Source organism: Tupaia chinensis, unplaced genomic scaffold (genome assembly GCF_000334495.1).
Source record: "Tupaia chinensis unplaced genomic scaffold, TupChi_1.0 Scaffold000077_1, whole genome shotgun sequence".
NCBI classification, from domain to species: domain Eukaryota; kingdom Metazoa; phylum Chordata; class Mammalia; order Scandentia; family Tupaiidae; genus Tupaia; species Tupaia belangeri.
The window spans coordinates 1,755,129-1,774,507 of NW_006159538.1; the positions used below are offsets into that span (position 1 = coordinate 1,755,129).

The window sequence follows — 19,379 nt, forward strand, 5'->3', positions numbered from 1 at the left end:
GCCGAGACTTCCGCTTTGAGGAGGCTCACTGCCCGGGTTGGCAGGGTCAGACTGCTCAGGGGCAGGAACTGAGTTTCCCGCTGCTGCTCTGGAAGACTCTGGACAATGCTGGGTCTCTGTGGAGGCAGGTGAGAAGGACTCTGCAGTGTCTCCTGTGTCTCATCACGAGCTGTTCCCACAGCACTGGTCCTTCTGGGGCAGCTGCTCCAACTGCTTGATGGGAAGTGCTGTGTTGCTAGATGCTGATGGGGAATCACTGGGGGTCTCACTGGGCCTGAGGCTCCTTCATTTCCTCCTGCTCTCCAGGCATGGCACAAGGGGTTAATATCTCTAATGACTCTATTTTGGGGCAAACAGAGTGTTCCCAGAATAGGACTCTTTGTTGAGTGGTCTATTTTGGGAGGCAAGCCCCACTGGCATTTATGTAAGTGATTCTCTGTGTGTATCTGGGGGCGTGGATGTGTGTGCAAGTGAGTTCTTATTACTAATTATAAACAGCTTCTTTGGGGAGCCAGGGAAAGGAGGGGTGTGTGTGTGTATTGCTCTTACCTGCTATGAAGAGTACTGTGCCTGGGCATGCCAGCCAATGGGCAGTCATCACCCACACCCAGGTGAGTCTAGGGACCTTAAGACTGCATGGCAGGGTGACAATCTGGGCCCCTCTGTGGGGTACCAGGCTATGGTGTGCCATCTGTTATCCTCCCAATTCCCCATTGCACCATGGCAGGGTGGATATTGTGGCCCCAGCTGCAGTCTGGAGTCAGGTAGGCTCCAAATATCCAGCCCGAGTTGCTGCAAGGCCAGCCGCCAGTTCCAACCTGGAGCTGATCCACTTCCCACTCTGCAGCTTGGCACTCACTCACTGGAGTCCCCTGTGTCTCCCCATAGGCCAAATCCACATATGTCGAAACAGGAAAGAAACCAAAGACCGTCCAGCATGGTCAGCGAGACATCCACGGCTGGGACCACGTCCACTCTGGAGGCCAGGCCCGGACCCAAGGTGAGCCCTGGCCTTGCACTCCTCCTTCTCCTCTTTATATTTTGCAAAACCCCTTTGTAACCAGAATCCCACTTAGACTTCATTATAGTTTTGTGAGGTGGACCCCTGAGAAGTGTTTTCCCCACAGGAAAATTCAGGAAAGTGGAGACTGAGTGGGGATTATGTCTTTAGGCCAAAAAAGCAGTTGACTTCTGACAGAGCCAGGATTGACGTCTGCTCTTTGGATGCGTGCTTCACATCCCTGGTGTGTGTCGACAGGCCATGCGTGTGTTCATATGTGGATGTGTGCTAGAGCCTACCGAGAGTCAGTGACAGACGGACTTGACAAAGGGTGCCCTCGGGAAGAGCCCAGAAGGTTCTGTGAGAACATTAACTGAGAGGGAGGAGAACCAGCATTGCAGAGGGAAGAGTGCTGAGGGGTGAAGTCAGAGAGGATGAGTGGATATCCGAAACTGGAGAATCTGTGACCCAAAAGTAGCTTTGCTCAGAGAGCCAGGGGACATATTAGAGTCAAGTGCTCTAGTGAAAGATGATTGAAAAAAATCCCTTTAAGTCCTCTCTGTGCCCCAGCCCAGCGACCTGCCAGGTCGTGTGCTTGCCCGTTGGAGCACAGTGGCCGTGCACCCACCCGTCCCCGTCTTGCTGCTGTTCTGATCAAAGCGTGCAGCTGCGTAGAGCGAGGCAGAGCCCACAGCCCTCCTGACATGCAGATGCCTTTTTTGTGCCTCCTTAAATCTCCTGCTGGTAAAGTTCATGTCTGCTTTTTCCTAGATCATAAAGTCCAGCAATAAAGTCCACAGCTTTGGGAAGAGAGACCAGGCCATTCGGAGAAACCCCAATGTTCCAGTGGTGGTGAGGGGCTGGCTGCACAAGCAGGTGAGGAGCCTGAGGAGTGAGAGTGGTGAGGAAATGGCTATTGCTGGTCTCTTTGCTTTCCCTGGTCCCAGGGAGCTGAGGGCAGGCCCATAAGATTTCTGTTTCTGAGTCCATCTGAGGGAAGCAGGTTATGCCCCTTATATGAGCAATTTGCTATTGGTTTTATGAGTGAACTGTAAGCTCTATGCTTACAGCTTCCTTCTCAAAACCCACTTGAGGAACCAGCAGATGGTGTAATGGTCATGTTGCTGGACTCCCATATAGTCGACCTTGGTTCAAGTCCCTGACCCAGCAGCTTAAAATTCACTCTGGGCCTGTGTGCATGCGTGCCCAAGATCCCAGAAGGAGAATGGAGGAGAAGGGATTGCAGCATGACCATCTGCCCCCTTGGGGGGTGTTATTTCTCACTTTCTGTCTCTCTAGCTAGTGCATGTTCCTTATAGCCAAAATCTCCCTTAAACAAAAACAAAAACCCACTTGACCACTCTGGCTCCTGGTGCTATTGGTCGCCCTGGGACACAGGCTGGCCGTGGGTGGGCCAGCATGAATCCAGCCTCACTGCCAGTCCTTGGCAGCACTTGCCTTCCTGCTATTAAAGAGTGTTCATTATTTTCTGGCTAAAAAATCTCATCTTTTCCTCTCCCTCTTCTAGCACACATATCTAGCTTTCTGGCACCTCAAATTCCAAATCAGCTCATTGCCTCCACACCCCCGACCCCTCTCTTCCTCCACCTTGCCTTTTCTAGCTCTTAGTATTGGCACCACCATTCTCCCAGGCACTCAGGTTAGAAACCTGAGCACCGTCACCAGCTCGCCTCCTTCACATCTATTCAGTCAGGAAGTCCTGTCTGCTCTGTCTCCCCGGAGCTGGTCCTTCATTCAAACTCCACACCAATACATCTGCCTCTGGTCCTCTGGTGTGACCGGGCTGTGAGCTTCCAGCGCCAGTCTGAGAGTTGTCCTCTTCCTGCTCTCTTTCTGTTAGTTTGTTCTTTCCCCAAGTGCCTATGGTATTCTAAGTGCTCTCGCAGAGGGTACAGAGGTAAGTAACGTGTGGCTCCTGCCCTGGAGGAACTCATCATCTAGCAGGAAAACGGCACCTCTCTGACCTGTTACATCCTCACCCAGCTCAGTCTTCCACATATCCTAGAAGAAAAAAACCCAGATCTGGAGATCAAAAAAAAATCCAGAAACCTGGAGATCAAACTTGAAGAGCAATGGTCAGTGTTAGTAAAGACTTTGTGAGTAGACAGAAGAAGGCATTACATTGCACACTACAGAGAAGTCCCTTAAAGTCCCCTTGGGATCTCTCTCCCCTGTTCTGCTCCCATGGTAAGTCCCACTGTTCTGTAGCCTCTTCCGTCAGCCCCTTCTGTCTGGCACCATCCTCTCTTGCCTTTCTGTTCTTCCTCTCTTCTCTGACATCTGCCCATCTCTTTTCTTACGTGAGTAATTTAAGCCTTTACTTCTTCCATTTGTATCCTTGTCTCCATTCAATCAATCAAGGACTCACCTTTGAATTGAGGAAGGTGAGAAAAAGACCGAAAATAATCCTTCTCTCCAGCTCTGACCTCCAGCCCAGACCCACTGGCTGTACTAGCATTGTAACTGAGGTCTGTGCAGAGTGCTATAGACACAGCTGTGGTTGGGGAGTCCAGGAAGGCTTCCCAGAAGAAGTGACATTTGAGCAGGTATAGAAGGATAGATAAGAGATCTCCAACAAGGCAAATAGCATGTGCCAAGACTTTAGAAAACATCTGGTTAGTTTGCAGGAGATAAAACTGGAAAAATGGATGAATGACTAAGTTAAATTTGGTTTTTGATTTTGGTAAGTAGATGGCAAATGATTCTCATGCTGTATTTAAGTTACAGTTTCTGTAATTTATAAATTATATATATATATTTATGTTACACACACACACATATATAGAAAATCATTTTTTTTTTTTTTGGTCAGAAACTTCTGTAGAAATAAGACTAATTTTCACAGATACTTATTTTTTTCCCAAAGAATTATTCTATTCAAGTTTATTTATTTTATTTTAATTTGGCCAGAGAGAGACAGAGTGAGAGAGAGAAAGAGAGAAGGAAAGTGCGAAAGCAAGCTACCAGGTCTGGGACTCGAACTGCGGTTGGCCATGTGGGAGTCCAGCGCCCTTAATCACCACACCACCTGCTGACCCCTTTAATAGCTACTTCTTTCTTCCTTCCTTTCTTTCTTTTTTTAAGAATTATTTATTTATTGAATTCCATTTGTTATTATTACTTTTTAATTTGACCAGAGAGAGACAGAAAGAAAGAGAAAGGGCAAGAGAGAAAGCAAGCCGCCAGGTCCAGGATTTGAACCGTGGTCACCCATGTGGGAATCCAGCACCTTTATCCATCATGCCACCTGCTGACCCATTTAATAGCTATTTCTAAGGCTCAAAGCAGTTCTGGGACTGAAGGGAGAGAACTGACCATAAAAGAAAATGTTTCCTGATTTTTCACAATTATTTAAATGTTCTTAATACATCTTTCAGGTAAGTACAGAGAGATTCATGTTATGAGACAATTTGTTAGCAATGAGTATCTATAAATCTCTTTACATTGGATAGAAGGAAAATGCAACAGCAAAATCAGTTCCTTATGGTAGAAAACTGAGCTTGGTCAAATGAGGACTTTGGCTTCGTTAACTAATTAGCTAACTTAAACTCTGTTCAGTGCTATGTAAAATTAACTTTCCAACCAGCCCATGAAGATATTTGACAGCATAGCATCTGAAAAACAAACTAAAAATACTTTCTCTTTGGGAACCAGAAGTTAGCGTAATGGCTATGTCACTGGACTCCCACGTAGTCGACCACGGTTCGCGTCCCGGACCCGGTGGCTTAAAACTCATGCCGGGTGTGTGTGCGTGCGTGCCCAAGATCCTGAGAGGAGAATGGAGGAGAAGGGATTGCGGCGTGACCATCCCGCCTGGGGGGTGATTTCTCGCTTTCTGTCTCTATGTCTCTCTCTGTCTGTCTGGCGAGCGCACATGCCCTACAGTGAAAATCTCTCCAAAAAAAAAAAAAAAGCTTTCTCTTTTATTAAGAGTTGAGTTCTTTCTTAATAGGTTTTAATAGGTTTTTTTTGTTTTGTTTTGTTTTGTTGTTAAGGTTTTTGCTATAGTAATGCATGCCCTTGCTGGAGAGACAGAGAAAGGAAAAGTGAGAATCACCCCTTGGAAAATGGTCACACCACAATCCCTTCTTCATTCTCCTCTCAGGGAAAATGGTCACACCTCAATCCCTTCTTCTCCACTCTCCTCTCAGGATTGAGCATGCATGCACAGGACAAGCCACCAGGTTCTGGACTTAAACTGTGGTTGGCCTTGTGGGAATCCAGCACCTTAACGACCATACCACCTGCTGGCCCTGAGACCTATACTTTTAAGTGTATGTTTTCCTTTCTAGAAGAAGGGGATTATAATATATTATTTCTAAGAGATTGAAAAAGAAAGAAAAAAAGCTTCCTGAGATAACTCTAATTGAATCCAAATTTAATATCCCATTCAAAGACTAGTTACTCAATGAAATATTCATTTATTGAAAAAAAAGAGTGAATATGGCCAAGTCTTAGTTTCAGAATCAGTGGTCCACGACTAGGGAAAAGGAGAGTGTGCTCAGGTATTTCCCTGACTAGTTCTTTGCTTTACAGGACAGTTCTGGGATGAGGCTATGGAAAAGAAGATGGTTCGTGCTTGCTGATTATTGCTTGTTTTACTATAAAGGTGAGCTGAGGCTTGAGTTACCACAGACTCTTCGTGCTGGAGGGAATGGTGAGGGGATGCAGATGGTGTTCTTCTCACATCTCATCATTGGACCAGAGGCCGGAGCTAGCTCGTAGCCTGTTATTCTGCCAACGTTCATTTTTTAGATGGACGGTTGGTGATTTCAGCACAGGAAGTTCAATCTATGGAGATAAGATAAATAGAACCCAGTTTGCCTGCTGCTTAGGGTCTCAAGATCCAGAGTCATCTCAGCCTTTGCTCCCCCTTAGGACACAGGTACACCTTTGAGGTAGTGGTAATTTATTATATCTTATAACTTGTCACCTGGGTTGCTCCCAGGAAATAAAACTGGAAAAATGGATGAATATTGATATTGGATGGGCAATGAGTAAATACAGTTGACCATTTAAGCTTTTATGGGCCCCCAATACATTAAGTTAGGTGCTGTGCAGTGTCAACAAGGCAGTCTCAATGGGGGAAGAGATAGACAGCTTACTTTTAAGACAAGTCTAGACAGTGATCAGTGCTTTTAAAGACCAAAGTGCTTTGGCAATTTGGAAGGAGCAAGAAGTAAATTCCATATTAGAGAAGCTGAGGAAGCTTAGAAGAGGAAAGATTTGAATTATCTTTGTAGAGAGGGGTAGAACTTTGCCTATGTTACTGGAGATGGACATTACAAGGACAGGAAACAACTGAGCAAAGTTCTAAAAACTGAAGAAGGTGGGGTGATGGAGCACCTTTTGTGGCCAGGTGAATTTTGCATGGATGTACTAGGAGATGAGGCTCAGCAAGTAGGCAGGGGCCAAAGTAAATGAGCTGTTAAAGAGAGGGGGATTCATGCTTGGTTTTATGTCCAATGGGGATTCAGCAAGTGTCTTTGAGTAGGAGAGTGATAGAACCATTGCTGTCATTAGGAAGAACATTACCTCTGGTGATGAAGATGGATAAGAGGAAGGAAAGAGAGAAGTAAAAAGCAGGATTTTCATGCATGCTTGTAACTGCTGTAAGATTTGCTCTGCCCAGAATGCCCTTCCCCATCCTTGAAAATACCTGATATATTACCTTCTGCAGCCTTCACGATGTCCCTGGCCAGTGCCACTCTTGCCTGTGAGTCCCTGCAGCACTCGCTCTGTTTTAGGAGTTACCAGGTTGAGTTAAATGTGTTCATGTGCCCATCTCCGTCCTTGGGAAAAGAGGCCTGGTGATTTGCCTCTGTTGTTCCAGCATTAGCACAAGATACCAGGGAGTATCTCAGTGAACAGTTAAAAAGAGATTACTGAAGACCCCGGGGAGACAAGGAGCCTTGAACTAGGACATCAGGGGAGACAAGATCAGGGAAGTACCCAGAAGGCTGTTCTGACATGTTTTTCCATTCAAAGACAGCCGAGAAGAAGTGGTCCTTGGGAGCATTCCTCTGCCCAGCTATGTGATCTCACCAGTGGCCCCGGAGGATCGCATTAGTCGCAAGTATTCCTTTAAGGTACTGCCTTTTCTATAGTACAGAAATTCTGTCCTAAAGAAACTTGTTCTCAAAAATGCTTTCATAAAATGTTGTTTTTGTAGGGAAGGGGCAGAAGTTAAGGAGCTACAAAGTGTCAGATTTAGGTTAACAAAATTAATAATTGTTTAAACAAGAAAATCACATCCTTAGTATTTTTATCTGAGCCTTTTGTCTAAACTTCAGCATCTTCTAGCACTGGTTAAGTATTTAGACCCCACTTTCTTGTCACTACTAGTTTTGCAATCACATTACTTCTTTTTCTATTTTTAAGTGTATTTCTTCCCCAAGAACATAGGTATGAGAAAGAGACAGAGACAACATCTCCAACAGGTCCACCCTCAACCCCAGCCAGCCCCAGATCATGGGCACACATGTGTTCATCATACTCAGAGAGGTCTCTGGACATGAACTCAGAACTTCCCCTGTGGGTCAGCCTCATAGCACATCAAATTTTGCTGTTGCTCTACCATTTAGCCTGTCATACATCTCTAGGGCAGCCTTCTTGCACTTAACCGCCATTAGCAGCCAGTCTAAATAGTAACTGGCCAGTTAGTGCAACTGTTGGTTCCTCATGATGGATCTGTATCAGTTGTATTATCAAAACTCACATTGAGGGTTAGGAGGGTTAGGTATGTTGAAGAAATTGTCAGGTTTGTCCACCTTGATTATCTTGTTTATAAGCAGTCTGGTTTATTTTCTGGATCATTGAAGATTCCCAAGCACATTCTGCCAGGACCCACTAGGCAGAATGTGTTTTTCTGAGTGGGGGTGGGAGGGAGCTGTGGATTAGAAGTAAATATAAAAATAAACACACAAAGACATACAAGTATAGAAAAGCAAGGATTGGGTGGGCCTGACTTCTCTGATGCAAAAAGCCTCTACCAGAAACTGGCCACAGGTTTATTTTTTACAAGGGAAGAAAATGGGGGAAGAGGAAATGGAATGGAAAGCCTGTTATTTTTGGATGTAAATCATCTGAAGATGTGAAAATGACTGCCATCCTGTAGTTTCTCTGATCTTTTCATGGCGAAATCTGATAAACAAAGGTGGCTTCCTTTAGCCTGATATTGCTTGCTGTATTGGCAACAGGCAGTTAGTGTTTTCATATGCAAATGTTTTCATTGTCGTGCAAATGAGGCTCACTGAACTGCATTAGAGAAGCTGAGGAAGCTTAGAAGAGGAAAGATTTGAATTATCTTTGTAGAGAGGGGTAGAACTTTGCCTATGTTACTGGAGATGGACATTACAAGGACAGGAAACAACTGAGCAAAGTTCTAAAAACTGAAGAAGGTGGGGTGATGGAGCACCTTTTGTGGCCAGGTGAATTTTGCATGGATGTACTAGGAGATGAGGCTCAGCAAGTAGGCAGGGGCCAAAGTAAATGAGCTGTTAAAGAGAGGGGGATTCATGCTTGGTTTTATGTCCAATGGGGATTCAGCAAGTGTCTTTGAGTAGGAGAGTGATAGAACCATTGCTGTCATTAGGAAGAACATTACCTCTGGTGATGAAGATGGATAAGAGGAAGGAAAGAGAGAAGTAAAAAGCAGGATTTTCATGCATGCTTGTAACTGCTGTAAGATTTGCTCTGCCCAGAATGCCCTTCCCCATCCTTGAAAATACCTGATATATTACCTTCTGCAGCCTTCACGATGTCCCTGGCCAGTGCCACTCTTGCCTGTGAGTCCCTGCAGCACTCGCTCTGTTTTAGGAGTTACCAGGTTGAGTTAAATGTGTTCATGTGCCCATCTCCGTCCTTGGGAAAAGAGGCCTGGTGATTTGCCTCTGTTGTTCCAGCATTAGCACAAGATACCAGGGAGTATCTCAGTGAACAGTTAAAAAGAGATTACTGAAGACCCCGGGGAGACAAGGAGCCTTGAACTAGGACATCAGGGGAGACAAGATCAGGGAAGTACCCAGAAGGCTGTTCTGACATGTTTTTCCATTCAAAGACAGCCGAGAAGAAGTGGTCCTTGGGAGCATTCCTCTGCCCAGCTATGTGATCTCACCAGTGGCCCCGGAGGATCGCATTAGTCGCAAGTATTCCTTTAAGGTACTGCCTTTTCTATAGTACAGAAATTCTGTCCTAAAGAAACTTGTTCTCAAAAATGCTTTCATAAAATGTTGTTTTTGTAGGGAAGGGGCAGAAGTTAAGGAGCTACAAAGTGTCAGATTTAGGTTAACAAAATTAATAATTGTTTAAACAAGAAAATCACATCCTTAGTATTTTTATCTGAGCCTTTTGTCTAAACTTCAGCATCTTCTAGCACTGGTTAAGTATTTAGACCCCACTTTCTTGTCACTACTAGTTTTGCAATCACATTACTTCTTTTTCTATTTTTAAGTGTATTTCTTCCCCAAGAACATAGGTATGAGAAAGAGACAGAGACAACATCTCCAACAGGTCCACCCTCAACCCCAGCCAGCCCCAGATCATGGGCACACATGTGTTCATCATACTCAGAGAGGTCTCTGGACATGAACTCAGAACTTCCCCTGTGGGTCAGCCTCATAGCACATCAAATTTTGCTGTTGCTCTACCATTTAGCCTGTCATACATCTCTAGGGCAGCCTTCTTGCACTTAACCGCCATTAGCAGCCAGTCTAAATAGTAACTGGCCAGTTAGTGCAACTGTTGGTTCCTCATGATGGATCTGTATCAGTTGTATTATCAAAACTCACATTGAGGGTTAGGAGGGTTAGGTATGTTGAAGAAATTGTCAGGTTTGTCCACCTTGATTATCTTGTTTATAAGCAGTCTGGTTTATTTTCTGGATCATTGAAGATTCCCAAGCACATTCTGCCAGGACCCACTAGGCAGAATGTGTTTTTCTGAGTGGGGGTGGGAGGGAGCTGTGGATTAGAAGTAAATATAAAAATAAACACACAAAGACATACAAGTATAGAAAAGCAAGGATTGGGTGGGCCTGACTTCTCTGATGCAAAAAGCCTCTACCAGAAACTGGCCACAGGTTTATTTTTTACAAGGGAAGAAAATGGGGGAAGAGGAAATGGAATGGAAAGCCTGTTATTTTTGGATGTAAATCATCTGAAGATGTGAAAATGACTGCCATCCTGTAGTTTCTCTGATCTTTTCATGGCGAAATCTGATAAACAAAGGTGGCTTCCTTTAGCCTGATATTGCTTGCTGTATTGGCAACAGGCAGTTAGTGTTTTCATATGCAAATGTTTTCATTGTCGTGCAAATGAGGCTCACTGAACTGCATTTCTGCATGTGTCTAAAGGTAACTGTGTTTGTTCAGATTGGCCACTTTCCACAAGATTCCTCTTCCAACAAAAACCCTTTCAACTTCCTTTGTCACCATGTCATTGGAGTGAATGAGATCATGATAACTGATGGCTGTCTTTTGAGGACTTCTGGTACCTGCAAGGCTCTAGGAAGGTGGTGTTAGGCTCAAACTTAAAGAATCCCAACTTCTCCATTGGTAGCTTCTATAGATTCCTTCAGTGCAAATGTTTCTTGGGTCCCCCAGGGGTGGCGAGTATGGGTGAATTAGAGATCTACTTTACTGGCGATTGGAGTGGAAGTCCCAGAGAGCTCTGACAGGACTTGCCACAGGGCACAGCCCTCTCCTGGATACCCAGGATATAAAGCAATGCTGTGTGCTTCACGCTGGGGTCAGGGTCTTCTGCCTTCACTACACTTGTTGCTTGGCTGTTCCCATGTTGGAGTACAAGATGAATTATTAGCAGTTGGTACTAAAGCAAAAATAGACCAGAAGTCATGTTTCTCAGACAGTAGTAGTTAAAGGACCATGGATGGAAAAGCACAAGACAGGACACCATTCTCTGGAATGGTTCATGGAAAGTGTGTACAGTGTCCATGGTTAAAGGTTGGCTCTTAGACTGAAGAGGGCTTTTGCACAGTGATGATTTGCATCAGCCTTTTGGTGTAGAGTCCATGGTTGGGAAGGGGTGGGGTTGGAGAGTCAGTCCCACCTTCCTTCTACCTTTCTTTCCTATGGGAGCATGAAACTGAGTGGGTACTTCAGCTTCGTTCATTGGCATACTTGAGCTGTTCTCTTTGCTATAAGTGACACTGTCAAGGTTGATCTCTTCCAGCCTTTAAGTCTTCAGGAAACCCTGCTTTCTTGGTTTGGGCATTGCTACTAGACAAACAGTTGGAGTAACAATGTTGCATGTGATTTGGGGGGACAACATTTGGAATATCCTCAAAATAAGTATCATAACTATATATATATTTCATCTTAACACTTCACTGGGATGTGTGAAAAATAGTTTCTAGGAAAACATCTTTTATGTGTCTTAAATTCTTTCCTTTGTAATTTCATTAGAAAGACTTCACCAAAAATGTTCCTAAAATCTGGTCTGTGAGACAGAGGTGTTATATGTTTGGCATCAAAATGCGTACGTTAACTTTATTTTGCACAAACAGTTTGAAATCCCCTCATATTCCAGTTATAGATAACTTGTCCATGGTCTTTCTCTTCCATTTGTCCATAAGTTGTTGTGGCTTTGTTTAAGTTGTACTCCAGCTGCTAGTACAGTGCCTTCTGGATAGTAAGCCCTCAATAAATATTTGATCAATTATTGTTGAGTAAGTTCAAAAATGAATCAGTCAGTTGGTAGGTCCTGGCCTTTGGGTGCTCCTGTATTTCTTTCCCACTAGATTCCTTTATTTTAAAGGCTGGTGTTGGAGGCATAAGGGGTGAAGATTCTGGCTCCCTTCACAAGGGCTGATCAAGACCTGAGGTACAAGAGCCTGGGGAGCATTTATACCTTAGGGGCTTTATGTTTTTGAGATGGACTCTTCCTTGTTCACATTCTCATTCCCTTTAGGTATTGCCTGGTTTCTGCTCAGTTATGGTTAGTTGCCTAGCAGGAGTATGTTAACTGAAAAGAAAAGAGCAGAGAGGAAGGCGCCATCTTCAAGATGTGACTAGGCGTGTGATCTAGGCTCTGGTATCTTTGTAATGTTGGCTTATTTGCAGACACACATGCAGACCCATGCCTGCATTTTTGAGATGTCTCAGGTTATTTCCTAGACACAGGTGACTTCATGAAATCTTAGATACCAGAGACTTACTCTCTCTATTTAACCTTGGAGGACTCCCAATGCTTGTGTATAGGGATGGTGAATATTTATCTCAGAACCTTCTCTGACTAGGCACAGAAGGCAAGGAGGGGGGATGTCAGAGATTTTATGGGGTTATTATCCAGGGAAAATTTTCCAAGAATTTTTGCTCACTCTCAGTAAGACTTTCATGGGTCATTTCTTACTCTGTTCTTACTGTCACATTTCCATCTTGCTTAAAGGAGGGGGAATCCTCCTGGGACAGTGGATGACACCTTCTGTGTGCAAGGAGAGATACCAGGTTTGCTTTGGCCAAAGGGACCCTCAACTGCAGGCCAAGCTTGCTTACACTCCCTTGACACTAGATTGGATGGACTCAGATCTGGCAATGTCAGAAGCATGCTCATATTTAATATGCATCTTGGACCTGAATGTTAAGAATGTAAGGAGGAGAAGTAAATAGTGAAACTTCATCTGAGGTATTCAACCATCACCATCAGTGATTCTAGAAGCCTGATATTTTCCCAGCTTTTAATTGATTCTTGTTCTGTTTTCTATGATGGGTCCTTGTATGGGGTCTGCTTTTCATTGTGGATCCACATTATTAGTGATCTATATAATCACCCTTGTTTCTGTATAGGACCTGGGAACACAGTATAAAGCTGGGGCTCTGGCTCTTCATTCATTCACTCACAAAGAGTCATTGAACACCTATTATGTGCCAAGTACTGTTCCTAGGGACGCAACAGTAAATGAAACAGAGTTCTTGCTCTCGTAAAGCTTGTATTCTAGAAGTGGGGGATGGATGATGAACAGGTACGTAAGATAAATAGTAGCAGGTAATGATAAGAGCTGTGAAGAGTCTGTTACGAGTATGGGAATCTGAGAAAGTTCCTTAGCATCTCAGAACTTCATTTGCTGCATTCGTAAGAGATTCTACTCCTACTTCTCAAGGCTGTTGAGATGAAAATGAGATTAAAATCAGGAAGTGCCCAGGAGATACATAGTAGGTAGGCATCAGTAAATCTTCCTCTTTCCACACCATCTTTCTGTGTAGATTTGCTAAGATTTTTTTTCCTTGCAAATTTAAGACAGTTCCCTATGTATCAGAGCACAAGAGGGAAATCTGGCATTGCCTCTGGTTTGCAAACCATCACTTTCGAGTGGTCACTGGATGGCCCTTGCCCTTTCTTTCCAAGGATACATGAGAAAATGTCTGAGGCGTACATGAGGCAGAAGCACACAGTAAGTGCACAGGAATTTTCAGTCAGATGCTGCTCAGCACTGTCCCACTCTGTCATGCCTGGGGAGGAGAACAGCAGCTCCCGTGATGGGCACGGCATGTGATGTAAGCACTGAAGCACGGTGACCATCTGCACAAACTGCCTACCGCTGCAGCTGGTATGGAGTCACTGATTTTGTCTGACTGCAGCTAAAGCAGAACTTGTGGATTTCAGAAGAACCAAAACAGGGATTCCCCAAACAGAGAATCCCAGGGATTCTGCCACAATAGATAGAAAGTTTTACTTGTTTATTTAAAGAATTATTTTTATTTAACTTTATTTGTTTATTTTAATTTGACCAAAGAGGGACAGAGAGAGAGAGAGAGAGAAAGTGAGAAAGCAAACCACCAGGTCTAGGACTTGAACCGCAGTCAGCCATGTGTGGGGGAGTCCAGCGCCCTTAACCACCACACCACTTGCTGGCTTGTTTGTTTTTTGAGAGTTTTTTTGCCTTAGGGCATGGGCGCCCATTGGTGAGACAGATACAGTGAAAGGGAGAGTGAGAAATCACCTGGGGGGTGGCCATGCCACAATCCCTTCTCCTCTATTCTCCTCTTGGGACCTTGGGCACATGTGCACACGTGCCTGGCATGAGTTTGAAGCCACCAAGTCCAGGACTCGAACCGTGGTTGGCCATGTGGGAGTCCAGCAGTGCAACTGCTACACCATCGCTGTTCCCAGTTGAAAGTGTCTTTAAAAGTCTGTTTCTAGAGGCCAGGTGATGGCACAGTGCTAAGATAACAACTCCATCCGCATAGGAAAGGTCCTAGATTTGCATCCTGGGACCTCACCAAGCTATGTGTGTGAACATGTGTGCCTGTGATCTGGGCCAGCTGAGTCTGAGGGTGGCTCTCGGCATGAACACCCTGTTGGGTGTTGGGGGTACCTGTCCCTCTGTTTCTCTGTTTCTCACTCACTCTCATGTAAGAAATAAATAAACTTTTTTTTTTTTTTTTTAAAGTCTGTTTCTCACATAGACCTGGGCTATGTGCCCCTTCCCGCCTTAGCGGGAGTAAGCGAAATAGGAAACAGGACCAGCTGCAGGGCTTATGCAGACACACTCACCAGGCCTGACTGCACTAAGAAAGGGATCTGGCCGTGAGGTTTTCCGGGAGTGGAAGCAAGCTGGCTGATGCTGGAAGGGGGGAGGACGAGGCCAGAGTGCCTCTTAGTTTTGCTCCTAGGAGGGAATTGTGGACCACCCTCTCTGACCTGCATGTCTGTCCACGCTTACAGGCTGTGCACACAGGAATGCGAGCACTCATCTACAACAGCTCCGCGCTGGGCGCTCAGGCTGAGCAGTCGGGCATGAGGACCTACTATTTCAGTGCCGACACTCAGGAGGACATGAACGCTTGGGTCCGGGCCATGAACCAGGCTGCACAGGTGCTGTCTCGATCGTCCCTGAAGAGGTCAGTCCTGACGCGCTCCGAGAGCACTTCCTTCACTGGGATGGGGACCCAACCAAACCCTCTCTGGTGCCAGAAATTCTGCCGTTTTCTCGCTTGTATTAAGCCTGGCCCTGTCTTCGAAATCTTCGTTGACAACAAATGCTCCTAGGAGGAGCATCAGCCCCCAACGTGTGTTGCCTGTCAGAGTTAGAAGGTCCCCTAGAAGCTCTCTAGTCCACTTCCTTCATTACACAGGGACATCAAGGCCTGGAAGGGTGAAATGACTATCCAGGATACATAGCCACCGAAACAGGTGCACGTGGGCTTCTCAGTTTTTCTTTTCTCATGTGTGGTAGAAAGGACAATCTTGGAACACTAGACTGGTGCGAGGATAGTCAAGAAAGGTCTTGTAAACTGAAAATGTGCTACAGATAGCCCACCATGTTGCTGGAGGCTGGCCTAAGGGGTGGTCTACCATGGTTCCCTCTTCCTAGTGGCCCATCTAAGAATATAACCAATTAAAAGTCCTGTGTGTGTTGGCTGCAGGCAGTTCCCTGAAAGAAGGCAGAGGAGGAACAGGAGTAGAGTCGGAGGCTCAGAGGAAGAGCAGAGGAACCCCGGAAAGGCCAGGGTTCGCATTTAGCCAGTCCTTATCTGACATGGGCTCTGTTCTCTCCTACCCAGACACCTTGCTCTCTGGGAGGAGGCCTCTTCAACAGTGTCCTTTCAGTGAGGCCTCATAACTGAGGATTATCTGCAGTGATCTCAGGGCAGAATTTTATGGTGATTGAAAATAGATTTCACAAGTTGTTTTGGCCTGTCAACCTTTTCAAAGTCATGTTTATGTGACTTTTTGGTATTCATGGTATTCTTAGGTTCACGCTCTTTCTCTCTGTCCTTTTTTTTTTTTTTTTTTTTTTTTTTTTGCTAGAGGGTATGTGTGCTCTCCAGACAGAGAGAGGGAGAGGAGGAGAAAGCACCCCCTAATGGGGCATGGTCATGCTGCAGTCCTTTCTCCTCTGCCTCTCTCCTTTTGAGATTTTGGGCACACGCAGCCACCTTGTATGTTTCTTAAGCCACTGGTCCAGGACTTGAACCATGTGGTCAGCCATGTGGGATCCAGCTGCCTTAACCACAAAGCCATGGAGCTATCCCCTTAGCCAAGCTTTTTAACTAATAGCTAGGTCTGGAGTTCAGCCACAGGAAGCTGGGATTCCTGTTCTCCCTCCCTTCTTGGACTTCCAAACCAAGGTTGTTCTCCTTTTCCTGTCAAAGATCATTCTTCTTGATGAAAATAGAACTAAATGCTTAAGTTGAAGAATTCTGCTTTCTCTGTTTATACTTTGCTATCATCCTCAAGCAAAAATATATTTTTTAAGCCCTTTCTCCATTTTAATTCTTAGGAAAACAAAAAAACAAGGTGAAATTTTGTATTGCTTTAAATAAGCAAACTTCACCTTCTTTTAGATTGTAGGTTTTTGCCTTCATTCATGCACACCCAGTTCCCCATGGATTTGTACTTAATTTCGCACTTTCCATTTCTTGTACATGTCCTTTCATTATTTGAGCTCCAGGCATTCCCTGTGTTGTTGCAGCAGAGATGACAAACAGGTTTCTTCTTATGTCCCAACTTTGCACAAGGCATTGTGGCTGAATGGGGTGCTGGGTAATAGAGAATGTGAAAACAAGATTGGCCTTAACAAGAAAAAGGGCTGTGATCAGTCGACAGCGACTGCCTGGAACCCCGGAGGTCTGACTTGCTAGCCAAGATTGGGATAGTTTCTCCTTTTTTCTATCTGAAGAATTCATAGTTAGCTCTCAAATTTTTATTTTGGATAGACTCCTTCCCCGGTCATGCCTGATCATTCGATGGGCAGAGATCATCTAGCTTCTTAGGATTGGGGGCGTGTATGTGAAACCTCATGCGTTTCTCAAGACACACAGTCCAGGACTTGAACCATGTGGTCAGTCATGTGAGATCTGGCTGCCTCAACCGCAAGTCGCCTAGCTTTTCCCTGAGTTGTCTCAGGTTTATTCTTATGATGCTTTTAATGAATTCTCTAAATGCCATGATAATGTTTGCCCAAGGTTCCTTCCTATTTTTTTAAAAAACCCACTCATTCTACCTTCTGAGTCAGAATAGTGGGGTAATGGCATTTTTCCTTAACTTTCTTTTTTTTTTATTATTTTATTTAACCTTTTTTTATGTACTTATTTATTTTAATTTGACCAGACTGAGAGAGAGAGAGAGTGAGAAAGCAAGCTGCCAGGTCGAGGACTTGAACAGCAAGTGGGAGTCCAACACCCTTAACCACAATGCCACCTGCTGGCCCCTACCTTCTGAGAGACTAAATTGTCAGCCAAGCAAAGACAGGCTTATTAAATGTTCTATTTTTCCAGAATAAGAAGTTCAGACATTTGCTTTGTTAAGATTATTCGTCAGTCTGAACTAAATCTTGCCTCTCCTCCAGTTTGCCGACCTGCATTGGAAAAGCTCCATCCCCGAAACCTCCAGCCCCAGATATAGCATTTTGTTTTCTTCCTCTGTGATTCTCACACAAAGGCTTCTGTCCTTATTCGTACAAACAGGTGCTTTCTTTAAGGATGGTGGTATATATTAGGTCTTTTGATTGCTAGTGACAGAAAACAAAAATTTTCTTTAAATGGGAGAGGAAGGATTTATTGGTTTGAAAATTTATCAGAGAAGTTTAAGATCGATCTGACTTTAGAAACGATTGAGTTTAGGTGGCACTGTAGCATAGTGGTTTAGGGAGCCAGATCCCACATGGCCGACTGCATTTCAAGTCCTGACCCTGGTGGCTTGGAAAACACACTGGACATGTATGTGTGTGTGCGTGTGTGCATGTGTATGTGTGTGTGTATGTGCATGCCCAGAATCCAGATGGAGAAATGGAGGAGAAGGGATTGTGGTGTAACTACATACCCTTGTAGGGGGTTCTTTCTTGCTCCCCACGCTTTCCCAACTCTGGTGAGTGCACATGTCCCCTGGCAATTAGGGAAAAAAAAATACAAACGACTGGGTTCAAGGCTCAGACAATACTGTTAGCAATTCTCCTCTCAGGCTCTGGGCTCTGCCCTCCTTTGGTCCCAATCTCATTTAATCTTCAAAACAACCTTAGGTACTAAGAAAAACTGGGGCTTAAAAAAGTATACCTAATTTGGGACCAGCAGTTAGCATAATGGCTATGTTGCTGGACTCCCATGTAGTCGGCCGCGGTTCAAGTCCTGGACTTGGTGGCTTAAACTCATGCCGGGCACGTGTGCATGCATGCCCAAGATCCTGTACATGCGTGCCCAAGATCACAAGAGGAGAATGGAGGAGAAGGGACTGTGGTGTGGCCATCCCCCACCCCCACCCCGGGGCTTTCTGTCTCTGGCAATGCGCCCTATAGCAAAAAAAAAAAAAAAAAAAAAAAGTCTCCAAAAAAAAAAATCTTCAAAAAAAAAAAAGATTAAATGAGATACATGCATGTATAAAGTGCTTACTTAGCATCATACCTGAGACATATGTTAGGTGTTCTCTATCAGATATGCTGACTTCCACAGGGTTTTATCAGATGATATCATTGGCCCTTTTTCCTTTTCTTTCTTTCTTTTTTAATAAAAAGAGAGAAACTACCCCCAGTGGGACATGGTCATGTTCTAATCTTTTTTCCTCCACTTCTCCGTTCTGTCAGGATTTTGGGCATGCATGCACACACAGGTACCCAGTACGTTCCTTGGGCTACTTGGGCAAGGACTGAAAGTGCAGCTAGACTCATGGGTCCCCACTCTCAGTGCACGGTGCTTAAGCCCTGTGTGCGGGGCCAGCTGCCCTTTCCTCTTCCCACATTTCCAGTTTCATGATGAAGCCTCTGGATCATGGTGATGAGTAGCTCCCTGGCCAGGATGTGCCCATCCCCAGCAGTGTGAGTGGTTCAACAGCACAGGCATCGCTCAGCCTGCTCCTCAGCTTTGCCTCTCCTGCCCTTCCTGATCCTTCCTCCGGTGCAGGAGCAGAGCTGAGGGCTCTCACTGTGACCCCTGCCTTTGTCCTCCTGTTTCCTACACAGGCTTCAGCTTCCCTCAGTAGACATGTGCTCAAGCGTTCTTGAAGTCCCCTCCCCACCCCGCACACTGAGGGGCACCAGGCATGGCTGGCAGAGTCTGCTCTCTGCCCCTTCACGTCCATGTTCTTCACTTGCGAAACTCCAGACTCTGATTTCTGATTCTCCACAACTTCCTTGAAATCTGTCTCACCACCTTTTCCTGCGGGACTGCCTTTTTCTTCTTGTCTGAGGGCACTTGGTCAATGACATGCACAAATGCTTTGAAGCAAGAATGAGCTTCAAGTGGCTGAGTAAAGTGAGCGAGGGGAGAGCAGAGAGATAGGATCTGCAGGTAGGTAGAGGCCCATCTCATGAGGCACCAGGATCCCTCTGGGCTTTGCTCATCTAGTCTCCAACCCTCTTACCCTTTGCAGGACAATCCCAATACATCCTTCAGGTCTTAGCCTGGATG

General features: G+C 45.1%; 1 protein-coding gene across 1 annotated transcript in view; it reads left to right on the top strand.

Moving 5' to 3' along the window:
• The window catches only part of PLEKHA7 (pleckstrin homology domain containing A7), a 156,006-nt gene that overhangs the window by 77,179 nt on the left and 59,448 nt on the right, over positions 1-19,379 (top strand). Inside the window, exons 3-7 of the mRNA XM_014584603.2 lie at positions 889-1,000; positions 1,772-1,876; positions 5,558-5,630; positions 7,010-7,110; positions 14,704-14,879. Of these exons, the coding sequence (XP_014440089.1) occupies positions 902-1,000; positions 1,772-1,876; positions 5,558-5,630; positions 7,010-7,110; positions 14,704-14,879 (554 nt within the window). The 5' untranslated portion in view covers positions 889-901. The remainder of the gene's footprint in view (positions 1-888; positions 1,001-1,771; positions 1,877-5,557; positions 5,631-7,009; positions 7,111-14,703; positions 14,880-19,379) is intronic.